The following is a 13,721-nucleotide window of genomic DNA, read 5'->3' as shown; positions in this document are numbered from 1 at the left end:
ACGCACGGCGGGTTCGGCATCGGCAGGCGGGTTCGACGTCGGAGAAGCAAAGTCGAATAGCAAAGAGAGAGCCGAAGAAGCGACCGTGTGCTCTCTCTGGCTCAGGCGAAGGAACAAAGTTGGACGGCCACAGGGAGTTGAAGGGGCGAAGTCGAACGGCGATGGGACCAACAACGTCGGAAGCGGGTCGGGCGTGGGAGGCGGAGACGGGGTCGTTGCGTGCGGAGGCGTCAGGGCCGGAGAAGCAAAGTCGAACAGCAAGTTTGGAGCGGAAGTCGGAGCGAACGAGCGAGTGTAAGTCATTTTCTTCGTGTCTCTTCCTTTTTATTGCTTTGGATTGTCCGATGGCAGTTCTTATGCGAAGCGATGCTTCATTTCGACGCTAACTGCCCGGTGTGGGGCCCTCTACAGTGAACTGTTTTTGTATCTATTCATTTTCATTTTTTTTAAGTCAACAAAGTATTCAAACAGTACATCAAAATTTAACATAATTTAGCCTCTACAATGTTAAACAAGTTTTAGGATTTAATACCCACAAGATTTAGTAAATCCCTATTTACATGATTCACGAAATCCTACTTGAATTAAATCCTACATGTATCCAAACAAGCCCTTTGACTGAAATCCAATACTAAGCATGCTATATGCCATCAATAAGTAACACAAAATGTGGAATTGAAATATTTAAGTTTGTGTTAAAATGGTAATCGATGCTTAAATCATGACGAAGAATACCACCTAATACCAATCATAAAGGCATAAGCATTTCTAAACTATTACCAAAACAAATTTTCAGATTTTTTTTCTTGAAATTCATTCTCCTTATCAATTCTCTCTACTTTTTTTGCAGATGTTAAATGAAGCAATTGAGGATAAATTAGACTGCAAAATTTCACAAAGGGGACAATATAATCGAACATGCAATCAAAGTTTACTTAAAAGTGAAGACGATAGCCAAGAACAGCATGAAATAAAGTATTATATAATCATAAAAAGCTTCAGAGAAATCTAAACATACAAGGCTCATGCTGATAGCTTGTGCTAGGCTCCACAGAGAGATTATCTCTCAACTTTGCATTTCCAGTATGCCTAACAACATCCACTCTTCTTTCACTGTTAGTTGATGGCTGATTTACAGCATGAGCAGCATTCAACAAACCTTGGTCTGCAATATCATCACCATTTTTACTGCCCATGAATCCAGAATGAATAGGAACGTTTACTCTGTCAGAACTATCTCTGGAAGATGGATGTCTACGAGAATCAGTTGACTTTGACTGAATGTTGTAAGTTAACGTTCTTTCAGTTGGAACTTCTTTTCTAGCTTCAGTAACTGATTCTTTTCTTTCAGAAACCATTTCTTTTCTAGATTCAATAACAGGTTCTTTTCTTTCAGCAACAATTTCTTTTCTAGATTCAGTGACTTGTTCTAACTTGGCACTGGTTCTGGGGACAATGACAGGGACCACATCAGGTTTGTTGATTGTCTGCAAACCAGCCGTGCCATTACCCTTAGGAAAACTTCTTTTAAGGCTTATACCACTTGGTGTAGCGGTCGTGTTAGATGAATTTACAGCCACCATTTTAGTACCAGCATTTACGAAAGGTTTTTGAGGAGTGCCAGGGGCATTTCCAGTAGCTTCAGTAGAGAGAAAAGGAAGGTAGTAAAGCCAAATGAAAGCTAGCTAGCTAGAAAAAAATTAAAAATATAAAGAGAATTTTCCAACAAAAGGAGATAGAAGAAAGAAAAATTACATGCAATAGGTTTTGTTTCCTTAGCTAAACCATCAGAATTTTGAGAAATTGATAGCCTCCCAACACTGGCCTTCATGCTGTTATCAGTATGAAATGGTGAAGCACTGCTTGAAGAAGATTTGGATTCAGAATGACTATTTGATTTAACAATGCTAGCAACGGTGTATGGCTCAAGGCGCTGTCAAAAAAGAGACCAGCTATCACATCCAATCACCAAGTTGCCATAAACAAGCCAAGACCCAAAAATAGAAAAGAAAAAGAAGGAAAATATCAACATACCGAGATGTCTACAACCCATACTCCGACACAACTTTGATTATATGAGCATCCAAGAAGTTTCCCCTCATGAACATTCATGTCTAATAATTTAGACCATCCCACGTCCACCGAATCATGGCATCTTAACGGTTCCCATGAAAAAACCTAGATAATAAGTTTGATAATCATCTTGCAAGTGAACAAACATTGATAATCTTTATATATAACAAGGTAAACTGATGGAAAATGTAATGGCAGCTCACCTTCAAGCTTTCATGTAGTCCACAAAGCAAAGTTCTTCCATCAGGATTGAAAGTCATAGAACGGATGCCAGATGTCTGGAATTGGAGCTAAAAATGTTAACTGTATATAAACTCAGCCATTACAAAGTGAGTCATCATAAAACTGAAAATAACAAAGGGGCGGGGGCGACAAGATATTTGTACTCAAGGTTCCTACTGGACGCCATCTGCTCAGTTGTTGGACATCAACAATGTGAGTTGCTGTAAAAGTATTGCATCGCTAACTAGTTATGCAACGTACTACCGCCATCATCACCATCATGGTCATTAGAGTATTAATTTCATGCAATTAAGAGTTTTTATCATTCATTTTATTTCTGAGTGACATTTGTATAGTGAGAACTTAATGTATGACACGAACTTTATACTCTCTCTCCCCCCCCCAATAAGGCTTGCAGTCCCCTCCTCAGGAAAACATTAAAAACCAATGGTTTTCTTGGAATCAACATGAAACACTTCAATTCCCCCACCACAATTACTTTATTCTCCTTCCCCAAACCCTTGACCGGCCACCCTATATATCCTCTCTATTATGATAAAATACTCCATATGATGGCTTACATAGATTGCTAAATGAATGAAAGATTTTGCTAAATTTTAAAATTCACATTGTGCTCTTTGACCTTTAATTGACTTGGAGTGTGAGTCTATTCACTTAGACATAGACTTGCAAGGAAGAGAGACATGTTCGTAGCTAAAGATTGCTCATGAAGGTTACCTTCAAAATCATTGTTACACATTCGACTTTAGTTAAGTACAACCATAAAGCTAGTCTACAAATAGCATTGCTCTTTCATCAACTTTATGTGTTATTTCCTCTCTCAATTTTACATCCTCTATTTCACAAAATATAACTTTCATTAAGATTGCATCTTTTTGCAAATCTTCAACAAGTAAAAGATTCAATTAAAAGAATGAAAATGACTTATATCTTAAACCTTCATTACAAAGCTTCTCCACTCGCCCTACAACATATTTAGTACCAAAGCAAATTCATCCTTGCTTTTATTGCCATAAAAATATTTAGTTTGACGTAATTTTATTTTCTGCAGTAGTATTTCCTGCATTATAAATTCCTACTTAGGTTGCTTGTTGGCCTTAGAATTTACCAGTGTTTACGTATCAAAATCAAGTATTTTTCTACTTATTATCACTTGATTATATTCATTACTTATCTATCTTATTTCAATTAAAATGTCATTTCATTTCCATATCATTTTAAAAGCATAAACCTGCAAAAAACTTGCTAAGATTACAATTCCTAGATACTAGTTGAGTAACCAAAACCTTTTGCTTGTGTTAGCCTAACTGCAAATGACTAAGTTTATCAAGCTTACACTCGTATTGATGAGTTATTGTCGCTGTCCTGAGTCCAACCATAGGTCTACTTTCTCCTTATAACAACCTATGGATCATCCATATCAACATCGTAATATGGATTGTGGGTTTGATGACATTATTGTTTTCTTATAAGAACAGCTAGAGGAAATGACCTTCTGACACGAATTGGGTAACCACATGAATGCTCTTGAGAACAAACATCCTTGGACTCGACTCAAACCAAATACAGCTCAAGCAATGTTTCCAAAGCACAAAGCATTCTTTTTTCTTAAATGCACAAAGCGCTACGCATTACAAATTAAAGTATTCATGACTTGTACATCATATAGGTGTATATTATGTGCAAACAATATTTATTTAATTAGGAAAATTAAGTAATATTTTTTGTCAAAATAATGATTCATACAATAATAGTAATTTTCAACTATTTGAAAGCAAAAAAATCAAATATATAGACACTTAAATAATGAATGAATTCATAAAAAATTTAGAATACTTGTGAGATTAAATGATCAGCTAGGAAGCATAAAGTGAAAGAGAGTTTTAAGATAGACATCAAGAGCATATGAGCAAGAAGCAATTAGTCTATCAAGAGCATACGAGCAAGAAGCAATTAGCACCAACAGCAAGAACAAACAAAAGGCATGTACGAAAAATAATGAGCAAAGATAGCATGAGAGAACTATAAAAATGTAAAGCTCCAAAGCGAATGACGGTAAAATTAATATGTACTGGCTCAATGAATAGTAAAAATAGTGATGAGAAGTGTTTGTCCCTAGTGCAATGAATGTTGAACCAAACTATACAATATAAATTAGGATTTCATTTTGAGCCATAGCCAAGCATGCAACACTATGATGCATTGCGGTAAAGGATAAGATACGCACACTCTACTATGAGCTAGCACTACATAGGCAAGTAATGAGTAAGGCCAACACATCACTTCACTTCTCTCATAAAGTACAATTTTAATACTCCTAGGGTCTAGGAAAATGAAGTCAATCATTTTAATGAATATTATATTTACCCCCGTTCTTGACGACATTTCATGTCATCCACTTGAATGGGTTGAATAATTATGGGTCGTTATGATGACTTTTTGCCTCATTTCATACTACAAAATGCATATGATATCAACGATAATATGGTGTTCCTTTCAATCTCGATCATCATTAAGTCACCTCATGACATACTGAGTGAGATTTGATGAGAACATCACCCAAAAAGTCAAGATGAAACCCCCTCGTTCTAAAAATCATCTGGACCCAAAAGTGCTCATGGATTGACTTAAAGACATGGGTTGATACTTTCAATGAATGACCACCGGTCAATTCATTCATCCATTAGATCATAAGATAAGATGAAAGAAACTTTGAACATAAATACTTATATTAATATGCAATATTCCTTAATGCATTGACTACAATGCATCAAGGATGCATGTTCATTGACAATTACATAATTCAGTTCAACAAGCTCATGATTTGATATGATGTGATAGGGAATCCTTGAACAACCATATCAAGGTTCCACTCTAGAGTTGCTCACTTAAGAGATCTACATTATTGAAGATGTTTTATGCATCATCCTATAGATTAAGTAGTAACTGTAGGTTAAAAAAAAAGTAGTACCTATAGGTTCAATCTCACAGAAGACTCTAACTCCCTTGGAACTAACTTGTAGCCTAACCTAGTTGTACAATAGTCAATTACTCCCAAGGGATCCAGTCATCCTAAAGAAAAGGTGTAATTGGAATCTCAAGCTCCCAAGCTTCTAGCATTACATGCTTTACATGTAAAACAAACCACTATGCCAAAACTCACCCTGGCAAAAAAGTGTAACGGACCGGTTGGTGATCGGTTCAACCGAACCGGTCACCAGTCCATATTTAGAAGCCGCGACCAGCGTGGGTCGCTATTTCGCGAAAAGAAGCAGCGGAGCGGGCAGACGACCGAGCGTGCGAAGGTAGGTTTTTGAGTTTTCTTACGCCAATTTTAGCCTCTGTTTAAAATTGCGCAATTAGAGGCGCGCCTTTGCACAATTTGACCAAAAAAAGCCTCGAGGCTTACGCAATTCTTCACCTGGCTGAGGCGTACGCCTCACCTGGACTGAGGCGCGCCTCAGAGGCACAATTGCGCAATTCTGGGTGAGGCGTACACCTCACAGAATAGGCCCCACCCACTTAAAATGAAACCTCTTCCTCCCTTCATCCCGCACGGTCTCCCTCTTTTCCGAAAAAAATCGCTTCCAGCTCTCTGTTCGCGAAACCGAAGGCGTCCCGCACGGTCGGCCATCCTTCCCGCCGCCTCTCCCGCCGGCGCCGCCTCTTTCCGGCGAAGTTGAAGTGTCCGGCCGCCTTGTAGGAGAAGTCCACAAACGATTTTAGGTATTTTTTTTGACTTTTTGGTTAGATTTTTGAAGTGAAAGAAATTCTATGGTTTTAGAATTTTTGAACTTTTTTGTGTGATTTTCGATTCTTTCATTAGGGATCATGGTAAGAGGCAAGGAAAAGGGGTCTTCATCATTGCGGAGGGACCTTTCTTGGAAATATAGTGTACAAGTTGACATTGGCGGCAGAGAAAAGAGCTATGTTTGTATATTTTCCACTATTTTCATATATCATTTAGATGTTTTTATTGTAAGGTACAATATTGCTAGTATTTTCCTGCTAAAACCCTTAATTTTTCATTTACGCAATTCTGTGTCCGTGAGGGTTACGCCTCGCCTCACGGACGAAAACTGCCTCGAGGCTTAATTACGCAATTTTAAACCTTGATTTTAGCAAACGAATGCGTTGGAGGGTGAGATTTAACAACTCCTTTTCGTTCTTATTGTTATAGAAGCAAAGATTTGGGGGAAATTGCAAAGAACGAGAGAAACGACCGAGATAAAGAAGGAAAAAAGTTTGTAGAATTTTCTTCCGGATTTTTGTATAAATTCCCTTCGTTTACTTCGTTTAAAGTGAACAATATGTTTCTTAAAGGTAGAGGAAGAGAATTGAAGCAAAGAGAGAGAATTTTGGAAGAGGAAGAATGATTTTTGGGAGATTTGGAAAATCCCACAGAAGACTCTAACTCCCTTGGAACTAGCTTGTAGCCTAACCTAATTGTACAATAGTCAATTACTCCCAAGGGATCCAGTCATCCTAAAGAAAAGGTGTCATTGGAATCTCAAGCTCCCAAGCTTCTAGCATTACATGCTTTACATGTAAAACAAACCACTATGCCAAAACTCACCCTGGCAAAAAAGTGTAACGGACCGGTTGTGGGGACCGGTTCAACCGAACCGGTCACCAGTCCATATTTAGAAGCCGCGACCAGCGTGGGTCGCTGTTTCGCGAAAAGAAGCAACGGAGCGGAGCGGGCAGACGACCGAGCGTGCGAAGGTAGGTTTCTGAGTTTTCTTACGCCAATTTTAGCAAACGAACGCGTTGGAGGGTGAGATTTAACAACTCCATTTCGTTCTTATTGTTATAGAAGCAAAGATTTGGGGGAAATTGCAAAGAACGAGAGAAACGATCGAGATAAAGAAGGAAAAAGGTTTGTAGAATTTTCTTCCGGATTTATGTATAAATTCCCTTCGTTTACTTCGTTTAAAGTGAACAATATGTTTCTTAAAGGTAGAGGAAGAGAATTGAAGCAAAGAGAGAGAATTTTGGAAGAGGAAGAAGGATTTTTGGGAGATTTGGAAAATCCCATTGTAAGAAATTTCTATCATGAAACTATTCTTGAGTTTTATTTGATAAAGCAAATTCATGAAAACTTTATTTCTTGATGATAGAGATTTGGAGAGAGATTCGAAGTAACACCCTTCGTCGAAGACCTGAAAAGTTTAAAGAGGGTAAATTATATTATTTTATGTTTTATTCATGATTTCAATTTTCTAAATAATTGATTAAAATCTTGTATTATAAAATGTTGAAAACAAATCCTTATGATTTTATAGTCTTAAGAAAGAATTCATCTATGATAAGCTTATGAGAAAAGAAAAGAAAGGAAATAATTATAAGGATATATGTAATATATGTTATATGCAATGGTAACTATAAGGATGAAAATGAGAAAAGAAAAGAAAATAAAATAAAGAAAAAGGGTATTGAAAAATGACAGAAGTCACCCCCTTATGGTACTGGCTGGGGACGCCGTACTCATGCACAAAAAAGGAAAAGGATGTTTCTATGGAAATGGGAAAAGGAAATCAAATGGAAAAGGTTGTACCTTTGGGTACTTTGAGACAGTGCTCCTGCGCAAATCAAATGGGAAAAGGAAATGTAAATGAAAAATTAAAGATAACAATTGTTTCAAAATAGTATAAATGAAAATATCCAAAGAAGTATAAGTTAATGAAAGGAAAGAAATAAGGTTAAGAAAGGATAGATGATATCTTAATTAATTAATTATATTGATTAATTTACATAATTACCCACTGAGTTTACTTAGTAAACTCAAACCACGAGTTTAAATGTTTCAAGTAATTCTTAAGAAAAGAAATGGCAGAAAGAGAAGAACATGTTTACAGAAGACGCCGTGCAAATGATAACAGGTAAATTAAATTTTTGTGTTTAGTGGCTCTTCAGTTTATAGAAAAGTTTTTTATGATGAATAGTTATTATATTTATGGAAATGTACTATCGTCCGACCTTTCGTACCCGCCTCGTTAGATCGAGCATCCGGGCCGGGTCGTGACAAAAAGTCTCCAAATCAACTTCCAATATCCTAATCAACACAATGATCATGAAGAAGAATACGTACATTATACCCTTTGAGAATAGTAATGATACCTATGAGGTATCAAACACTGTCGTTGTCAGGTCCCAAGTCATGTATGAGAAAAGTGGAGGGTTGAGTTAGATAGTTGACAGTCAGAGTAAAACTTGTCAAATAATCATAACAAATCTTTTAAAAAATTATGTTAATGTTAGGGTGTTCTCTGGAAGCGACACGAAGTATGGCCTAAATACAACGACAAGTGTGCAATGGTCGTTGCACCTGCACCCGGGTGCAGTGTTAAATAGGCAAGGATTCTCGCATCAAAGATAAATATAGGCAAAGAAGCTAGTCCTGGAAACTAAAATTAGGATAGGAACTTGGAATATACGTTCCCTTATGGGAAAATTAATGAAATTAATATATATTATGATTCATAGGAAGATAAATATTCTGTGAATTCAAGAAACTAAATGGGTTGGAGAGAAGGATAAGGAGATTGATAGCTTATATTTTAAACTATGGTATTCATATAGGAGTCATACTAGAAATGGTATATGTGTGATTATAGATAAGAGTTTGAAGGATAATGTTATAAATATTAAAAGAGTTTGAGATAAAATTATAGTTTTAAAAATCATTGTTGATGCTAAGATTGTTAATATTATAAGTGCTTATGCTCCTCTAGGTTTATATTTGGATATTGATTCAAAATTAAACTTTTTAAATGACTTAGAAGAATTAATACAAAAGATATCTCTCGAAGAAAGAATTTTTATTAGAGGAGATTTAAATAGACATGTTGGTAGAGAGGTAGATAATTTTAAAAGCATTCATGGTGGTCATGAGTTTGGAATAACAAATGAATGTGGTAAGATCATATTAGATTTATCTTTAGCTTCTAATTTTTTAATTGCTAATATCATATTTAAGAAAAGAGATTAGCATCTCTTCACTTATAAATATGGATATAGTAAAACTCAAATTGATTATTTTCTTATAAGAAAATTATATCGTTTAGATTGCAAGATTATAAAGTTATTCCGAGTGAAAATTTATGTACCTAACATCGATTATTAATTTTAAATTTTAAGATAAAGGCGAAAAAAATAAAAAATAAAGTAAAACGGTATGCTAGGATTAAATGAGGGCATTTAAAGAATAGAAATAAACATTTTTTTAGAGTAAAATTTTAAATCTTAAGATTTTGTCTGTGCATGAAAATGTTAATATTATATAGAAAAAAAGTGGCTAATGATATTAAGAATATTGCAAAAAGATATGCTTGGAGTATCAAAGAGAAAAATTTCTAATAATAAAAATAGTTGGTGGAGGAATCCAAATGTGCAAAAAAAGATAAAAAATAAGAAGTTTTAACATAAAAATTGGTTTACATGTGAAAATTCTGATAATTGAAAAAGTTATAAAGAGTTATGTAAGGAATATAAGAAAGCAATATGATATGCAAAGATCTTAGCTTTTAATGATCTATGTAATAGATTAGATACTAAGGATGGAGAAATATATATGTATAAGTTAATTAAACAAAGAGATAGCAGTAGTAAAGATTTAGTTCAAGTGGAGTGTATTAAGGATGAAGATCAAAAAATAATTTTCATAGAAGACGATATTCAACAAAGATGGATGAGATATTTTGCTAAACTTTTTAATGAACAATGTGAATATATGATTGAAAAAAATATATGAAAATACGATTGATTTTAGTGATCTTAACACCCTAAGTGATAATAAAGATTTATGTTTTTATCGGCATATTAGTAAAACCGAAGTTAGAGAGGCTTTAAAGAAAATGAAGTGTGAAAAAGCTGTTGGACCTGATGATATTCCAATAGAGGTGTTGAAATGCTTAGGAGATGAAGGAATTTCTTGGCTTACTAAATTTTTTAATATTATTTTGAAGACTAAAAAAATGTCAGATAAGTGGAGAATGAATAGGTTAATTCTTATTTTTAAGAATAAAGGTGATGCACAAGATTGTGCGAATTATATAGGAATTAAGTTAATGTGTCATACTTTAAAACAATGGGAGCGAGTTATGGAGTGTAGGTTACGGTGTGATACAAATGTTTCTCAAAATCAATTTGGATTCATGCAAGTTAGGTCTACTATGGAAGACATACATTTATTGAGAAATTTGATGGAGAAATATAGAGAGAATAAGTATGATCTAAATATGTATTTATTGATTTAGAAAAAGCATATGATAAAGTTCCAAGAGAAGTGCTATGGAAAGTTCTTGAAAAGAAATGAGTTAATAACGCTTATATTCAAATCATCAAAAGATATGTATGCATAAGCTATTACTTGTGTTCAAACACAAGGTGGTTTGACCAAGTATTTTCTTATTTTGGTTGGATTGCATCAAGGATCAGCCTTAAGTCCATACCGTTTTGCTTTAGTTATGGATGTTCTCACTAGACATTTGATAGAAGATGTATCTTGGTGTATGCTTTTTACTAATGATATTATTCTTGTTAATAAGACAAGAGAGGGAGTTGAAGATAAACTTGAATTATGGAGGTCAACTTAGAGTCTAAAGGTTTCACTTGAGTAGATATAAAACTGAATATATGGAGTGTGATTTTAATAGTAATAGACCTAATGATGGGATTGTGACTTTGGGCGATCAAGTCATTGATAAAAGTACACGTTTTAGATATCTTGAATCTATTGTTCAGAGTGATGGTGAAATAGATAGGTATATTATCAGAAGAATTCAAGTTGGATGGTTGAAGTGAAGGAATGCATCAGGCTTGTTGTGTGATAGAAAAGTCACCTCAAACTTAAGGGAAAATTCTATAAGATGGTGGTGAGACCTGCAATGCTTTATGGTGTCGAATGTTGTCCATTAAAAGAGAAGCATAATACTAAGTTAAGTGTTGCAGAAATTAGATGCTTAGGTGAATGATTGGCTGTACCCTTAGAGATAGGATACGAAATGAGCATATACGTGAAAAGATAGAAGTAGCTTCAGTGGAAAATAAGACTATAGAAAGTCGTCTTAAATGGTTTGTTCACATAAAACGGCAACCTTCCTATGACCCGATTAGGAAAGTAGAGGTATTAGATTTGACTTATGTTAAGAAGGTAAAGATAGACCTAAAAAGACTTGGTTAGAAAATATTAGAAATGATCTTTCTTTATTAGATTTAAATAAGAAATTGACTTTTAACAGGACAAAATGGAGAAAAAGAATTCATGTAGTCGACCCCACGTAGTGGGACAAAGACTTGATGTTGTTGTTATTGTGTTATCCAATTACCTTGCTGACATAAACAAACTTAAGACACCACCATGTTCCACGTCTACTTCAAAAGAAGAAACAAATTATGCAAATCAGTCAATGACAATTACATGAGCATTGTTGCTACCTCCACGTTGGTTAGGGTGACGCTCACCTTAGAACCTTACCCTCGACCTTACAAGGAAGACATTTGGATAAGAAATCAATTCTTATCTCCCAATATTCCCATGTCCTAATTCAATTAGCAACCTATGTTAATTACATATGGTTTGACGTTCTACCGATGGACATCACTTTATACAAGCCCTTTTAGGAAAACTATGGCTATATGACCAGGATATCATGCACTTTAGATGCTCCAATCCATATGTCTACAAATTTGAAGTAAGACATATTATGTCTAATCTAACTAAGCCAAAAGAGGCCTCCTACAAACAAGAAATTCCATCATATTATCAATTGTTAAGGCATAAACATAATAGCGAGCATAACACTATCTATGCATTAGTAGTTTGATCATGTTGAGTCAACCTATTGTCAAGTCTCCTCCCCTCCCATCCGAGGTGAATGTCATTTGTCTAAATTCAAGAGATTCGTCTCAATGAACACTTTAGTGAGTCTCCAACATCAAGGAGAAATCTAATATGTCATAGACATTGTATTTGGATTTAGTCATTCAAATTTGCCTCACTATTAAACATGTAGAGCTCAAGTGAAAGGTCAATAAATATATACTAAATAGTTTCATTTGAGTTTGCATGCTTATTCTATTCCCATCTTGCTAACTTCAAAAAAGAATGAATCACACAGCATGTGCGTTAATAGTTATGCCATCAAGAAAAATATTATCAAATATAAGTTTCATGTACCTCAACTTGATGTATGTTGGATGTGATAGTCAAAATACACATTTTTTTAGAAAACAACCTTAGAAGTGGATATCACCAAATTCATATGTGGGAAATGAATAAAAGACTACCTTCTAAACAAAAGATGCTCTTTATGAGGGATTAATTATATTATTTGGCTTCGTTTACCCAAGGCTTTTGCACTATCATGGCTCCAATCACCCAATGCTTCAAAAGAGAAAAATTTAGATGAACCTTTACTACGACGATAGCCTTTACCAAAGTTAAGGAGCACTTAACTAGCCCACTTGCCTTGAAGTTTTACGATTTCAATTAGTTTATTGAGGTATCATGTGGTGCCTAGGGAGTTAACATTGGAGAATTCCTCAAGTAGGAGGAACAACAAATTGCTTATTCTAAAGAGAATGTTAATGAAGCATATCAATATTAATTGACATCTGAACAAGAATTTTATATAGTATTGCAAACACTTCGATTTTAGCATCATTATCTTCTATCTAAAGAGTTTATGCTCACTCTGTACCATGAAACTCTCAAATATTTGAATGCTCAAAAGAATGTGAATTCATGATACGTCGAGTGAGTACAATTACTTCAAGAGCACACTTTCGTCCTCAAAGACAAAGCTAGTGTTAAGAACAAAATTGTTGATGCACTTCGTAGGATATCCTCATTTTAAGCCCCATACGTATAAAGGTAACTAAATTTTAGTAAAATCCATAAGTCAATGACAAAAGAGGACCCTAGAGTTAGCAATAACTGATAAGTGCAAGATGATTACCCATTTCACACCACTCATCATTGTATTCCTAATTTCTCACTCCATATTTTTTTCCACTGAAGAATTGCATGTCAAGGAGCAACAAGACATTTTGGATGTGACATTTAAATCTCCTCCACTAAAAATATTTTCTTCAAGAGGTATCTTTTGTATTAATTCTTCTAAGTCATTCCAAAATTTTAATTTTGAGCCCATATCCAAACTTACTTGAGGAGCATAAGCACTTATAATATTAATAATTGTATTATTAACAATAACCTTTAAAACTATAATTCTATCTCCAATTCTATTAATTTTTACAACATTATCTTCTAAACTCATATCTCTAACCATATCTACACCAATTCTAGTATGACTCTTACCTGAATACTATAGTTTAAATCATTAGCTATCAATCTCCTTAGTGTTCTCTCCAACCTATTTAATTTCATGAATGTATAGAAT

General features: G+C 34.7%; 1 protein-coding gene across 1 annotated transcript in view; it reads right to left on the bottom strand.

The window, feature by feature from the left end:
* LOC110107566 (katanin p80 WD40 repeat-containing subunit B1 homolog) overlaps window positions 1–13,721 on the bottom strand; it is a 58,821-nt gene that overhangs the window by 36,961 nt on the left and 8,139 nt on the right. Inside the window, exons 7-10 of the mRNA XM_020837839.2 lie at window positions 2,277–2,351; window positions 2,035–2,178; window positions 1,756–1,933; window positions 1,019–1,639 (exon numbers count right to left, since the gene is read on the bottom strand). Of these exons, the coding sequence (XP_020693498.1) occupies window positions 1,019–1,639; window positions 1,756–1,933; window positions 2,035–2,178; window positions 2,277–2,351 (1,018 nt within the window). The remainder of the gene's footprint in view (window positions 1–1,018; window positions 1,640–1,755; window positions 1,934–2,034; window positions 2,179–2,276; window positions 2,352–13,721) is intronic.

The sequence above is a fragment of the Dendrobium catenatum genome, unplaced genomic scaffold (genome assembly GCF_001605985.2).
Source record: "Dendrobium catenatum unplaced genomic scaffold, ASM160598v2 fragScaff_scaffold_360, whole genome shotgun sequence".
NCBI lineage: Eukaryota > Viridiplantae > Streptophyta > Magnoliopsida > Asparagales > Orchidaceae > Dendrobium > Dendrobium catenatum.
This window is presented reverse-complemented; position numbering and strand designations above follow the sequence as displayed.